The sequence below is a fragment of the Pelmatolapia mariae genome, linkage group LG5 (assembly GCF_036321145.2).
Source record: "Pelmatolapia mariae isolate MD_Pm_ZW linkage group LG5, Pm_UMD_F_2, whole genome shotgun sequence".
Lineage (NCBI taxonomy): Eukaryota > Metazoa > Chordata > Actinopteri > Cichliformes > Cichlidae > Pelmatolapia > Pelmatolapia mariae.
Window position 1 is genome coordinate 18,353,925 of NC_086231.1, and position 16,297 is coordinate 18,370,221.

General features: G+C 40.3%; 1 protein-coding gene across 8 annotated transcripts in view; it reads right to left on the reverse strand.

Annotated features, from left to right (window-relative positions):
* The window catches only part of atp2b2 (ATPase plasma membrane Ca2+ transporting 2), a 130,629-nt gene that overhangs the window by 40,699 nt on the left and 73,633 nt on the right, over positions 1 to 16,297 (reverse strand). For all 8 annotated transcript variants that reach the window (XM_065470840.1, XM_065470839.1, XM_065470838.1 and 5 more), the window contains 4 exons: positions 9,463 to 9,663; positions 2,608 to 2,865; positions 2,029 to 2,154; positions 54 to 179 (listed from right to left, as the gene is read on the reverse strand). In XM_065470840.1, the coding sequence (XP_065326912.1) occupies positions 54 to 179; positions 2,029 to 2,154; positions 2,608 to 2,865; positions 9,463 to 9,663 (711 nt within the window). The remainder of the gene's footprint in view (positions 1 to 53; positions 180 to 2,028; positions 2,155 to 2,607; positions 2,866 to 9,462; positions 9,664 to 16,297) is intronic.

Genomic DNA, 16,297 nt, shown 5'->3' on the forward strand with positions numbered 1-16,297 from the left:
AGTATGGAGCAGGTTATATATAAAAAGATTATATAAGGATCAAATTATCTTACCTTTCTTCTCCTTTTTCTCCTCTTCCTCCACACCAGCCCCCAGCAGAGTAAAGATGATTCCAGTCTGAGAGTTGACACCGACAGCCGTCACCACCATGCGCCCCGAGCCCTCCATCACATGGGTCCCTAAAGAAAGTGCAGCAGTTTCTATATTACAGATATGCATACTTTCAGTAACTTAAAAAAAGAGAAACACTTTTTTTTTACTTTTTAGAGCTTTTCTAGCAAAAGTTGACTGTTAATTTCTATAACAGCTCATTCCTATTACAAAGACTTATGCGACTAACTTGCTCAATCAATAACATTAAAGCGCTTTACAAACAGGTTAGTTGATCTTGTTATGTCCCAATCTTAATAAAATCATATCTATCAATGAATATGCAGAACCTGTAGACTAGGAGAAAGGTTATAGCAGCAGACGCTGTCTGGCTTCCATTTATATACAGAGTAATACTGGCTAATCTTGTTACAGTGGGCTTAGCTGTATCCATGTGAAGAGTGCATAGAGAGCAAAAGAGGAATACGTTGATTGATATTGCAATCTTGAGACCCACTGGGAACTGTTCAGATTGGGCATTTGGTATTTTTTTTTATTCTTTCAGAGTTAGACTGTTAACAGTGACCAGTGCACTCAGTAGGGTAAAATAGGAGTCTTGACGCACTGGATAGCAAGTAAGGTGAAGGCATGCTTTAAAGGTTACATTTGGTTATGGTGAGGGTAACATTATGTCCTGCTTCTATTTAACATTCTAATCTAATGTTCATAACTAGCCAGTATGGAGTGTGACATGTTGCATAGCGGGTGTGTCATGCTTCCTGACTGAAGATTGATTCTTCTCATTATATCCAGTGGGCTCAAATCTAGTTAAGGGTAAGAGGAAAGCATCATGTGTGGTAAAGTTTGTCAGGACCACAAGGCTGCAGCTTGTCTCTTCTTTTGGCCTGATACATTTTTTATTAATTTATTTTGTGTTGGGTCAGCTGGAGGGATTCAGGAGGAGGAAAACACTGATGTGATTGATGATTAGCGTTACAGCAGGATGGCAAATTGGTTGTTGTGACTAAAGGAGGCTGTGTCACACAGCACTCTCCTGTTGCATTACCTATACTGTTACTTTAGAATGGCTTATATATCAGTGTAGCTGATGTCAGGCCTTTGATTCATGTAATAAGACATGATGGGCATGTCGGTGTTAAGGAACTGTCCGCATGCTTTTCTGAATCTCCATTTTGTGCAGCCACCTATGGTCTTCTGTCACTTCTGCTCATTTATGCATGACAGTGACATCACACATATTAACAAGCAACAAGAATCAAACCAGAACACAAAGCTGGCTTTCATCGATCACAAGTAAAGTGAGAAGCCAGGAAAAAGTGCATATTGATTCCAAATTTACATCTGTGGCTTCACTGACCTAAAAATGGGGGACTACTATATGTGTCAAAGGGATTAAAAATCTCAAACATCTTAAAGACAGAGTCCTTCAAAAATCACGAGTAATAATTTAAACTCTCTTTCATTTTATATAAAATGTGCTAGAGTGGAGAGTTTAACACACTAATAATGTGCCAGACTTGTATTTGCACACAGAACATCATTAACCTTGGGGAAAATAAGTTGGTGTAGGTGAATACGAGGGTAATTAAAGAAGGCAGCAAAAAGTCACACAGCTAATTATCTGCAGCAAAACATACTAATATGATCCGATTATCCCACATTTCTCTTATCAGGAATGTTCTTAAATTCTAATAATCCTGCAGTCCAAGAACCCTGCTTGTGTTTCTGCTGCAGCAAAAAGCAAAATAGGTAAAGAGAAACATTTGATTAAAAACAATGTTTTTCAAGCTGTCACTGGCAGAAAAAAACCCCAGACTTGTCTATTTGTTGTTTTGTTTTTCCAAACAACATGCAGGGGAAAATGGCTGTTACAAACACTATATAACATTCATAAACTACACTAAACTGAATCCATACCAGACAGCAGCATTGGGTCCTTATCTGCAGACTTCTTGACGTGGTCAGACTCTCCGGTCAGTGATGACTCATCAATCTTCAGGTCATTACCCTGGATCAACACTCCATCAGCAGGAAGCAGATCACCTGCAACAATGAAAGAGGCTTTGTTGCTTTCTGAGATTTACAAAGTACTAAAAAAAACAGGCTCACTCAGGATAACCACATTTATTCTGCACCATTGTGAGGCATTACTGACAGTTGTCACTCACATTATGGAATTTGAAGATGTGCATGTGTTGCTCAGCATGCATGGTGTCAGTCTGCAGCTAATTAATTGCGTGAATGTAGCCTAACTATGTTTAATTGCTTAAGGTGGACTTCACAACTTTAATCCCCTTTTGGAAATGAGGCTGTAGTCTATTTTCAGCTTATGAACCTAGAAAATTACTTTACACAGAACAATAGGCAAGCCAACTGTGGTAGTCAGTAAGCACGTCCAACGAAGCCAAACTAATCAAAATAATCTAGGAAGTTTGATTAGTTTTGGTCCATAATCATAATTAATCTTTGTAATCTTGACAGTTTTGTTGCACCTACCATATTTGATCTGTGCGATATCCCCCACCACTATGTCAGCCACAGGCAGCTGGATGACCTGGCTACCACGGACCACCTGGAATTTCTGCTCCTGCTCAATGCGGCTCTGCAGCCCACGAAACTGCTTCTCCTTTGACCAGTCATTGAAGGCCGTCACCAGCACCACACACACTACAGACAACAGGATAGCGGCACCCTCAATCCAGCCAGCATCCGCCTCACCCTCATCTTCCACTCCGCCTGCTGCTGCGCCACAGGCTGCAATTTCAGAACAGTAACAGAAAAGAGAAGCATAGTCAAGTAAAGTATATTATATATATATATAAAACACCCATCTCGCCCCTGCGGGCGGTTTATCCTTCAAGCTCGGGTCCTCTACCAGAGGCCTGGGAGCTTGAGGGTCCTGCGCAGTATCTTAGCTGTTCCCAGGACTGCGCTCTTCTGGACAGAGATCTCCGATGTTGTTCCCGGGATCTGCTGGAGCCACTCGCCTAGCTTGGGAGTCACCGCACCTAGTGCTCCGATTACCACGGGGACCACCGTTACCTTCACCCTCCACATCCTCTCGAGCTCTTCTCTGAGCCCTTGGTATTTCTCCAGCTTCTCATGTTCCTTCTTCCTAATATTGCTGTCATTCGGAACCGATACATCTATCACTACAGCCGTCTTCTTCTGTTTGTCTACCACCACTATGTCCGGTTGGTTAGCCACCACCATTTTGTCCGTCTGTATCTGGAAGTCCCACAGGATCTTAGCTCGGTCATTCTCCATCACCCTTGGGGGCATTTCCCATTTTGACCTCGGGACTTCCAGGTTATACTCGGCACAGATGTTCCTGTACACTATGCCGGCCACTTGGTTATGGCGTTCCATGTATGCCTTGCCTGCTAGCATCTTGCACCCTGCTGTTATGTGCTGGATTGTCTCAGGGGCATCTTTACACAGCCTGCACCTGGGGTCTTGCCTGGTGTGATAGACCCCAGCCTCTATGGATCTTGTACTCAGAGCTTGTTCTTGTGCTGCCATGATTAGTGCCTCTGTGCTGTCTTTCTGTCCAGCTTTGTCCAGCCACTGGTAGGATTTCTGGATATCAGCCACCTCCTCTATCTGCCGGTGGTACATACCGTGCAGGGGCCTGTCCTTCCATGATGGTTCCTCGCCTTCCTCCTCTTTCTTGGGTTTCTGCTGCCTGAGGTATTCACTGAGCACGCTGTCAGTTGGGGCCATCTTCGTGATGTATTCGTGGATGTTTCTTGTCTCATCCTGGACTGTGGTGCTGACACTCACCAGTCCCCGGCCTCCTTCCTTCCGCTTAGCGTACAGCCTCAGGGTGCTGGACTTGGGGTGAAACCCTCCATGCATGGTAAGGAGCTTTCTTGTCTTTATGTCAGTGGCTTCTATCTCCTCCTTTGGCCAGCCTATTACCCCAGCAGGGTACCTGATCACGGGCAGGGCGTAGGTGTTGATGGCCCGGATCTTGTTCTTACCGTTCAGCTGACTCCTCAGGACTTGCCTGACCCTCTGCAGGTACTTGGTGGTTGCAGCTTTCCTAGCGGCCTCTTCATGGTTCCCATTCGCCTGCGGGATCCCCAGGTACTTGTAACTGTCCTCTATGTCTGCAATGTTGCCTTCTGGTAGTTCAATCCCCTCAGTTCTGACTACCTTCCCTCTCTTTGTTACCATCCAACTACACTTCTCTAGTCCGAACGACATTCCAATGTCATTGCTGTATATCCTGGTGGTGTGGATCAGTGAATCGATGTCTCGTTCACTCTTGGCATACAGCTTGATGTCATCCATGTACAGGAGGTGGCTGACAACCGCTCTGTTCCGTAGTCGGTATCCGTAGCCAGTCTTGTTAATGATCTCACTGAGGGGGTTCAGGCCTATGCAGAACAGCAGTGGGGACAGAGCATCTCCTTGGTAGATCCCGCACTTGATGGTGACTTGTGCTATGGGCTTGGAGTTGGCCTCTAGTGTTGTACGAAAACAGGGCGTTGTTGGAATGCTACTACGCAAGTTACCCTGGCGGAAGGGGTTACATGAATAGGATGAGGGACCTATGGATATATATATATATGGATATATATATATATGGATATATATATATATATATATATATATATATATATATATATATATATATATATATATTAGGGGTGCAACGATACTCGTATCGATATTGAACCGTTCGATACAGTGCTTTCGGTTCGGTACGCATGTGTATCAAACAATACAAAATTTTTAATTTATTTTATCAACTTTTCTTCTGACGATGCTGTCTGTGTTGAGCGCTCAGTGGATCTGCGTTCGACTACTCCGACTAGGCTGCACTGTCGAGCGCAGATCCACTGAGCGCAGCGCAAGCTAGCAAGACAGAAGCTAAGCTCGTTGCAACATGGCAAATTGAACCTCCCCCACCCTCATTCAGATCTGGCCTTTGGAACTATTTTGGTCTTCATGTGAAGTATGACCCTGAAGGTAAGTGCGTCATGGACAAAAGTAAAACAGTATGTCGGATGTGCCACGCAATGCTCAATTACATGGGTGGGAACTACTGCGTTAGCGCAGTTTGCTCGTTAACGTGTTGACGCTGTCCAGCCCCACGCACGGGGCGATCCGCGGTAGCTCGTTAACGGAGATTTGCCGTGTTGTGGCATTAACGTCATTTTAACGAGATTAATGCTGACAGCACTAGTGGGAACACAATGAATATGACTGCACATTTACTCCAACGTCATCCTAGTGCAAAGACAAGTGGAAGCAGACAAAAGCAACAAGCACGCATGCTACAGACTTTACCCGAGTCATTTAGACAGCCGTTAGCACATGATTCTCCTTATGGGGACCTGATATGTTTAATATGCTGCTGAGAGTATACCCCAGAAGAAGCGTATAGTATAGCTTTTATTTTGGAAAGAGCCATTTCTCTGTAATAAACTCTCTTTTCCAAAGATGAGGGATTTCTCCATGAGATATTTTTTTTTTTATTACTTTGTCGTTTCAGCAACATTAAATTTAAAAACTGTACTTTTGAGTTAAAATATATATTTATAATTTTAATAAATGACAAATTAAAAAAAGCATGAACATTTTTTGTATCGAAAAAATATCGAACCGTGACACCAAAGTATCAAACCGAACCGAACCGTGAATTTTGTGTATCGTTGCACCCCTAATATATATATATATATATATATATATGTATATATATATATATATATATATATATATATATATATATATATATATATGTGTGTGTAAGCACACTGCGTTTTCGTACATGGATAAATGCTGACGTACTCTGTTCACACAAATCAAATCAACAATTTCATACATAGGTATTTACATTTACTACTAATGAACACAAAAAAAAATATACAAAGAGATGTAATCAAAGCTCAAACTGGAAACAGAGAAGCTGCACATAAACACAGCTGTGACTGTGTGTGTAATGTCTTTGCAATTGCAGTGCATATAAATTATGCTGAGCCTCAATGTGAGCAAGTTCTGGGAACTCAACTCAACTTCCCTTCACACTAAAATGGAGTAAGGGTATACAGTCCTTAGCAATTAACTTATTAAAAAAATAACTTATTAACAGCCCTTATGAAAACTTGAGTATTTGATCTATGAAAATACTGCACTCTAAAAATTTCTTGTCCAATATTATTCAGTGTTGGAGCTTCCTAAAAAAATGCATAACGGTCTTTGATGCCTGTCTGCACACACTGCAGTCCTGAAAACTATAGCCAATTATTCCTCACACGACTGATGACAGCATTTCACAGGCTTAGCCCCAACAGCAGCATTCAAATGTATGCTCTAAATCTGTCTTCTCTCTTAGGGGGAAGATTGTACTCTCATTCAAAACGCTCTCTTGATTTCAGGTTGATGCTAGAGTGTGGGCAGTGACAAGGTCAGATGACATACATATTTTAGATTCATTTAATAATCTATTCCTTATGAACTGGCTTATGGAAATTATTTGTATGTGCAATATGATCAATGACTGTGAAATTACATGAAATTTACTTCTTCTTTCTCTTGATATATTTGTTCTACTTCAAACGCGGCTCTGCATTCTACTGGCTGTGCACTGACAGATTGGGGTATATATGGGAATGAAACAAGGCCTATTCCCAGCCCTCCTTGTGCAGCTTCATGTAATTCTCTCGGAGCTATTGAGCTGCACACTCCTGGCTAGCGGACTTCAAAAGCCCACAGCGGAGCGATTTGCTTTGCACTGTAAAACACTTGCAGCTCACAAGGGAGCAGAAACCCCATGTTACAGACATTACATATGCAGGATGTGCTTTAACCAAAAACCAGACTCCAAGAAGCAATTTGGATCAACTAGTATGCAACATAGTGACTCCAATCAATATGATGTTCATTAAGTAGATACACTGCATTAATTAACAGATTATAGCCTCCTTGATCTGTACTCCATCAGTACGCACAAAAACGTACAAAACCATACACTTTGTACTCGCTACGATCAACAAATTTAGACAAACATGGTATTTAGTTTTATGTAGTTTAGCAGGGACAAATATCCCCTCACAAAAAATCCTGTAATTTTTATGTTTTCTTTTTGTGAGAGACAGCTTGATACTTACGAATGCAACAGTGTGCATATTTTGACATGGGTGTGTTAGGCAAACAAAAAAGTACCCAATAAAGCTTTTAAGAACAAAATGAATAAAAACACTGATCTGATCTAAAGCAATTCAATAGTACTTTGTTATTTTTAAAGAACATTGTTAAATCATCAAATAGTCCTGCAGTAATTTTCCTTCCCTTTTCTTTTTTTGTAACTGTGGTCATACTGAGTTCGGTCTATCCTGCTTGGCAAGACACTGATGGTAACACAGTCAGTGAGTAGCTGTCCATGGTACTGAAATGACGTTTCTTCACACACTAATGCAGCAAAACGCTAAAGCATCTGAAAAAGACGAAGAGCAAAATATTGCATCTACTGCAGCTGACCTTGTCATGGACATGAATAAATAAATGTGCACAAACCTGTGACAGACTAGTGACCTGCATGGGGTGTACTCTCCTTCTTGCCTTATTACTATTAGAATGAACTCCAGTTGAGTAAGTAGTTAAGAAAATGGATGAATGGGTGATTTCTATATGCTCCAAAGGCACTTTCACATTTTGCTTAATCATGCTGATTTCTATATGGGTCTTTCAAAGTTTTCCTATATTGCATCTTATGTGCTTAGATGTGAATCTTTTTCATATGGAAATGAGCATTAAGTCATCCCACCAGCTTCTATTTCTGGACTGTTGAGCTTTTTTGATCTATTTATAAAAAACAGTAAACGAGCAGGGAGAGATGTGTGGGTTGATGGTGTGTGATCAGATTGGGGGGTCGTATTAGTTCCCCAACACACAAACACACACGCCATAAATATGTTTTCTTGTCGTCAGACTTTCTTTGTCTTGGTATATGTATATGGACAAATGTATAGGTGAACAAATGCAATATTTGCTTATCACATATATTTAATATGTTTTCTTTTGTTTTAAAATGCAGTTTAATGCATTAATTTAATTTATACGTAGCATTTCTGCCATTTTATTTGGTCAAATTTGAAAAAAGAAAGAAATTATTGCATCAATCCAAATCATTTCTGTGGACTATTCTTTCATTATTATCATCCTTATCATCCTATCATCCTTGTTTTTGTTCTCACATTTTGTGAGAGATCTGAATCCCTAAGTATCCTTCCATTTCTATGACCTTATGTCCATCTTTGCCTTTGTCTGTAACACACAAACACATATTCATTTGGGATTTCTCTGAATTACGTGAGACAAAATGCTTTGAATTCATATCTATCTCAATCGCCCTGGCTTCTATTCATAACAGTTTAGGTCCCTGATTTACATCCGTATATATTCATATCATCTGTGAAAAGAGACTTGCACACTGGCACCTATTCTGCTGCCGGTTAAAGAGAAGCTTGATAATGTATCTACAGATAGTGCAGTTATTAGCATTACGATACCCTCGGCATTTCTTTGCTTTATTTGATACAGAGAGTTCATTCATAAAGCTAAGCAGCTAAAATGACACAAAGAACAGAAGCAAGTGTCTTGACATCATAACTGATGATCAGATTCCAATTAGCCAAGTTTATAGTATAATTATTTGACTGAGTTAGTAAATCATGTATTGTTTGCTACGCTTAAACAACTAAACATGGATTAACTGTGAAATTACTAAATAAACACATCCAACTAATGCAATGGTAACCACTTCTTCATTTTCTAATGTTTCCAGCCTGATGAGACTTTTTAAACCCCCTAAAATGATGACTTGTCCCTTTGGCAGGGTAACTGAATTCCATTACTGTGATAAGGCAGGGCGCAATGACTGATGTAGCTGACTCAGCACCTCGTTATGGTCTCTGTCTTCATTTCCTGTTTCACGGCTCACAAGGCTGATGTATGGGCCCTGGGAGCTCAAGGTTATTTCTCTACTCAACACTTCATTAACCTTCCCAGTACCTTTCTTACACACATTTGACACAGTCATAATCTGCACAAACGAGCACACACACGCACAACCAAAAATTAGCCCTATGCTCGATGAGTCACTTGACCTCTTGAGGCAAGGCCACAAACAAAGTGTGACCAGCCTCGCCAATTAAAAAGTGTGTGTGCAAACATGTAGGTGTAAGCACGTTAGCCCGGGCGAGTCAGGTCAGAGGAAGTGATGCCAGTCGGCCAGCACAATTATAGCCCCGCTTCCATTCCCCGCAACAGAGAAGATACCAGAGATAATGGCGCAGAGCAAAAATGTACAGACTTTAAAGTCACAGGAGCTGTTTCACTCACACTCTCCGCCGGTCTCCCCGGGAGGGTGGTAGAAAGAGAGACCCAGGGAGATCAGGGCAGCGATCTCCAAGATGATGAGGGTAACGTCCTGCAGGGCCTCCCATACCAGCTGCAGGAAGGTTTTTGGCTTTTTTGGAGGTATCAGGTTTTTACCAAATATTTCTTTCCTCTTGTCCAGGTCAGTTTGGGCACCTGCAAGACCTGAAAATGGAAGACACAGAAATAGATAGGGAGACAGAAGCAGATAAAGAGTTAATGTTGCGTGGATGTTTTATCCATCCATCCATGCATCCATCAATTTTATTTTGCTTATCCAATTTAGGGTTGTGGGGAGGTTGGAGCCTATCCGAGCTGCCATAGAGTGAGAGGCAGAGTATCCTGGATAGGTTGCCAAGCTGTCGCACTGCTAACACGGAGAGATAGACAACGATTCACATTCACACCTATGGGCAATTTAGAATCACCAGTTAGCCTAACCCCACTAACTGCATGACTCTGGACTGTTGGAGGAAGTAGGAGTATCTGGAGAGAATCCACACAGATATGGGAAAATGTGCAATCTTTTTTTAATAGCATAACATAACACCACAAACAAAATATCTCTAATTACCAGTTTGAGTCATGGTGGACTACAGCTCTGCATTCCTTATATAATTCTGCTCGGGAGATAAGGACCTTATGCTTTGACCTCATCCACCTCCTCGTACGCCATGAACTACTGCACATAAATATCTTTTGCTCTTTTATGTGAAGAAATTCATACTGGCTGCTTGAGGCACAGTTTACTTTTAGATTACAGCCCAGAAAATGATTCTCATACACGAGCCCAAATTACAACAATTTCAATGCTTTGACAAGAGCCACAGTTGAACATTATAGCGCTAATAATATGGACATTATAGAATCACAGAAGGTTAAGATCTATGCAAAAAGGTTTTGGTCTGTACAGTTTTATTGATTTGAGGGGATCAAATTCAGGGGATGATATGAAAAAAAAAAGCATTGTGGTGGATTTTGTATCTCTTACCAGCATTCTTCGCTTACATAATGGCCTTCAAATTTGTGTATAACATGTTAAACTTGATATATATATAAATGTTCATCTATAAAATCTGATTTATTGCAGACATTACATCAAGCTGCATTAATCTACCCGACTGCTGTTCGGTGTTTGCTGAGCGTGCACATAAGCCCAGTGTGTTTTCACGGTTGCTCGCTCTGTCTCTTTCCCCCACAAATGCAGACATTACCACAGCATTTTGTCATGCGTAGTGCGTCACTGGGTTTCCCAGGAGTGGCCCTGGATTGCACCTGATAACATTGCTGCTGCATGACAATGTTTCACATGTAAATGCACACCGATTCCCTGCGATAAATTACTAACATTTGTGGAAAATAAGTGGTCATCCACTAAAGGAAAAACGAGAAATGACGACAGAGCTGTTAAAAAAAGAAAGGAGCAAAATTATACAAAACGGAGACAGTGTAGGAGAGAGGCAGGAGATGGGAACAGAAGGAGGGAAGGCAGGAAAGAGAACAATTCCCAGCTCCTACGATGGAGAATGCCCCGGTTACAAATAGATCAGTCTATAAATAGCCTCATTATCTATTCCCTTTTAATTGTCTCTTGAGAAAACCTAGCATGTACACCCATTGATCTCCACAGCATCCTGCCTCACATCTTACACAAGCATGTGTATGTGCTTCTGTGCGCACATGTGTGTGAGTATAAGCTCGTGACTCTTGAGCGACTGCTTGAGCTTTGTGTGTGTGCGTGTGTGTTTAATAAGCTTGGCCAAGCATGCCTGCAGTTGCTTGCAATATCAAACAGTAAGAGTAGAGCACATATAACAGGGCTTTAGCCAGTTCCAGTTGGTTAGACACACACACACAAAGATAAACGCTGTTTATAAATACATATTTACATGAACCCTTTCTATCTTTTAAAAAAACAATGGATGCATATACTAATCCTAGCATTCACTTAGATGATATCTGACCTGTTATGTATTAGGCAAAATTCTTTGTGGTGTTACTTTGGTTTAAAATGACCTTTAACCTTGTTAAAACTTTAAACTACATTCTCCTTAAATGCCCTTGAAATGCAAGCTACGCTGTAATCAATCTCCCCAGTCATTAAATACTCAGTGTTTCCTGGAAAAGCCTCTGCTTAGTTATCTTTCATTCCTGGATCACTGATTACAATACTGCTTACAGAAAAACATCTATTTGGCATTTTATGAAATATTGCTTGCCATGTAAATGCTGTCAGTCTACCCAACTAACTGCTCGGGCAGTGGAGGCAGTTTAAACTGTGGTGACACACAAATGAGTCACAACTTTCTCAGAAAGGATCAAGGCTGATTGCAAAGGAGTCTTTGTGTGACCATTCATTACCAAGTAATGAAACTCAAACACAACAAGCTCACAGGCTATAATGTCAACAGCATGCAAAGAACATGAACGAATGGCAAAAAAACCCATTTTCATATCTGAAGGTCCATTATATCAGCATCAATCTTGTCTTATTAGTCCTCAACTTGAATCTGTTTTCTGATAAATTATGAAGGTATTTAAATCAAATGTCAAACAGTTCTCTGCTTTTATGAAAGTCATTGATGGTTTCATTTCATTTTCATTTTTCCGCTGCCTTCATAACTTCAGTAGCCCTTCTGTCTCCATCACCCCAACACTACTCCACCTCACTGTTTGTACCAAACACAGAGGTTTGTCTACAAAGCACTAAATTGTGTTACCTCTAAGACTGTAAAGCCCTTCTTCCTCCGCTATTTTCCAATTCCACTGCTATTTAAAGAGTCATTAGCCCGTAGCTATGCCAAACGTAAGCAGTTCCCATTTAACAGCTGATATCTTTATATAACCTCTATGTGCTGTGTTTGATCATGTGTCTGTTTTTTCTTCATTTGTTAAACAAACATGTTTTCATTTTTACAATGTTTTTTATTTGTTATTCCTCTTATGTTTCCTTCTGTAATACTGTCCAAACTATTTTGTGTGTAAAGTGCTACACAAATAAATTCAGATTCAGAAGACTTTATTTATCCCTGAGGGGCAATTGAGAGACTGACCTTGCCGACCGTACATACAATACAAAAACATCACGTTGGGGAGACAGGTCAGACTAGGTAGCTGGCCGGTCAGCCGCATGAGCAGCGACCCGGAACCGGACTTTGTTGTAGACATAAAGTCACTTTATTTTTTTCCCACTCCGATAAACGTTTTGATTATTTTATTACTCGTGGAAAAGACTGCATCAAAGGCTATCAGTAATGACTTTTCTTGCTATTCTGGTTCAGGGCTAAGATAAGCTGTCCAAACTTCTGTAACCTAACAGAGATTTTGGCTCCAAAAACATTTTCAGCTCATTGTGATCAGAAAACTTTTTAAGCAGTTTTTTAGTTCCCAGTGAGGATTGCTAATAATCCCAGTTCCCAGTGAGGATTGCTAATAATCCCAGTGAGGATTATTAGCAATGCATCAATTCTACCTTTCCCCGACGACTCTTCTCGTATACTAAATGCCTGGCAATATATTTATCAGTCAAAAGCAGCAGGACCTGAGATCAAAATCCACACTGGCAAATGGCACCGGCCTAACATCCGAATTCCAAATAACAAGGGACAGGAAAAGGAACTGTAAAAAAAAACAAAAAACGAAGGAACTTTATGCCGCCTACCCTGCATGAAACGAAATAAGATTATTTTTTTTTGCACTCAGAGGGAACATGATGGCATATTTTAACAGTTGCCCTTTTTTTGTCAGCAACTAAAAATAGATCTCCATGGAAACACTATGCATCCCACTCGTTGAGTGGAAATACCCGCAACTCTCAACCTCAGAGAAAGTGTGAATAAGTAAGTGGGTGTCAGTTTTTGTGCGCTTCGTATGTGTGTTTTGTGTTAAAGCGAACGCATGCCTGCGTATTTGTGTGTGCGCAGACCGAAATAACGAGATGACCTCTAAATGTCCTTGAAAAGTAGGCTCGTCAGCATTGTGCGGGAAACAAAGGGTGTTTTAAAAAAAATACACATAGTGAGCTGAAGGTCGTTTTTTGAGGTGTTTCAGCAGGTCCCAGCAGCCCCCCTTCACACACTCCCTTCCCCCCTTTTACACTTGTCTGTCTCAACTTTTTTTCCCTCTTTCACTGTGCGCTAAAGTGTCCAAAACAAGTTACCATGGCAACACAATTCGATGATGATGATGATGATAATGCTGATCCCCCCCGCCACCCCCCAAAAAAGCAAATCAATAGCTTCAACATTTATTTTCAGCTTTCACCATTTTGAAAGGGAAATAGAGTGTGGTGGGGAGGGGGGGGGGGGGGGGGGTGTTGAAGTGTGACTCACAGAGCACAAGAGCAAGAGAACAAGAAGAACAGAGAGATGGGGACTAGGCTGGATGTGGAGTAACTCTATGAATAATAACCCATCAGTGGATAAAATGTGGATAATTATCATGCTCTTATTAGAAGAGGGATTGATGGAGAAATGTGTCACAGTGTCCTTGAGAATGACCTCCATAATAATGACATCATTTTATGCCATAAAGGAGAAGAGGTTTGTTACTGTGTGTGCAAAGGCAGAATAAAGGCAACATGGATAAAATAGGCAGGTATAAAATACTGTAAGAAAACACTATGACATGTAAAAAATACGGTATAAATGATGCATTGTGGCTGCAAGGGGATGTGAGACAGACAAAGGTAGGAATGTAAAATTCAGAGAATACTAGATAAGGACACATTACTACAAGAAAAGGAAGAAAAACATATGTAACAAGCAAAAAAAAGAAACACCTTTCAGTCCTCCAATAATCATTTAGAATGACTTTTTACCTTGCTTTTACGCTATATCTTTAATTCTTTACATTTATTCACGCATCTGTATTAAAATACTCTGAGAGCTACTCGAAAAATCTCTTGTATGCTTAATATACTTCATATACTTGGCCAATAAAGTTGACTGTGAATCAGTTAGTCTGTGTGTAAACACTGATGCAAATGGTTCATGGCTTAGTGATATTGTTTAATATATAGTATATTTAATCAAAGTTCAGTTTCCAAGGTGATGCATTTTCTCACAGCACACATGCTGCCAAGCTGTTTTCTTTTTTGATGAAAATAAAGCTCAGAGAGTCCTGCTAAAAAAAATAGATAAATAAATAAAATAAATGTGAGGAGATAGAAGTAAGCAAAAGCCTGAATTAGATCTGCTGACCCATGTCTCACATGCTGCTCCCCAACTGTGTCTGCTTCCAGCAAAGAGGACACTCTGCCATTCACCACAAACAGTGCTTAAAGCATGTCTGATACTTTTACTGTATGCATGCATGCATGCCCATACATGTTTAAGCTGATGGTTTTTTTTAAATACTGTTTTCATTCTCTGCAGATGCTGCTCCCCAGTATCCACATATAGTAAGAGAATATGTCCAATCACTTCTTTTAAACATGGTATGACTGAATATTTTGGGTTGCCAACAGTGTCTTTGATGGACATGAGTATACTCTAGTTTAAAGAGTTGTTTTGTCTTAGATTTATAGACTATTTAATCAGTGCTTGGGTGCACAGATTCTCTAGGGACTCCACAGTGTGTCAAGATTCAGAGTGCAGAGGCCATGGCAGGAGGCTTGTTCTCCACGCACCACATATGCAATCTTACAGTTTTGCTCACAGACCAGATTATGATCAGACATACTTTCAGAAGCCAGAGATGCAAGGAAACATAATGCTCTGTGTGTAAGCATGAATGAAAATTCTTTCATTTCATGAGGATTCAAGGTCACACAAACACTAATATGTGACTACATGCCCATGCACAAGCATACATTTATCTTTCCTTCTCCTATGGTCAGCCCCAGCTAAAAGCTAATAGGCTGGAAACTGAAACTATGCAAAACCATGGTTTTTGCATAATAAGTGCACTATAGTGCTGTCCAAAAGTTCAGAGCCACCTCTTATTTCTTTGTATTTTGCTCTCAAAAAGCCAGATTTTCTTGGAATTTGTTTAAAGTGGTCTTGAGCAGTAGTTACTCAGGCTTTCTGCAGGGCTTTTACCAATTTCTTTGCAAACTAACCTTCTTCTCATTATTTTTCAGGTCGGTCCTTACAGCTGGCTATTTTCAGACTAATCTTTTTTGTTTGTTGGGCCACTTAACACTGACCTGTAACTCACTCAAGCATTAAAAAAGGCACTTAACTGAAGGGGTGAAGTAGTATTGTGTCCACATATAACAGATAAACATAAAAAGTACAACCTTTAGATTATATCTTTATATATTATATCTTCTTTTGTTTAATTTTCAATAACAACAAAGAAAATACTGGTTGACAGGCATAAAATAGTATTTTTGCTCCAACAAGGTGATTCCCAAAAAGCTGACATATGAAAAACATCTGTCCCTTCAGTTTATCCATCTTACTGTTTACCAAAGTCTCTTCAGAAAGAGTCTCAGTAGAAAGTTGGCTGTCAAGGAGCCATTGTTAAGGAAAGGAGAAAAAAGCTGAGGTATGCCAAATTGCACAAGAACTGGACTGAAAATCTGTGGCAACAGGTCTTCTTTGTTCCAGATTACTAATCCAAATTTGAAACTTCAAGATCAAATTATAATCAGAATGGAGGCGGTCATGAGAGAGGTTCAGTAAGTGTCTGCAGCCATCTATAAAACACAATGTAGGCTTTGTTGCGATCAGTGGTCTTGGGGATCTTGTCAGACGTGAACAAGGAAAAGTCTTCAACATTTTGATCCACCATTCATTGTTCAGCGTGAAAATTATCCCGACCAATGGACTAAAAGTATACCTCAATAGAAAAA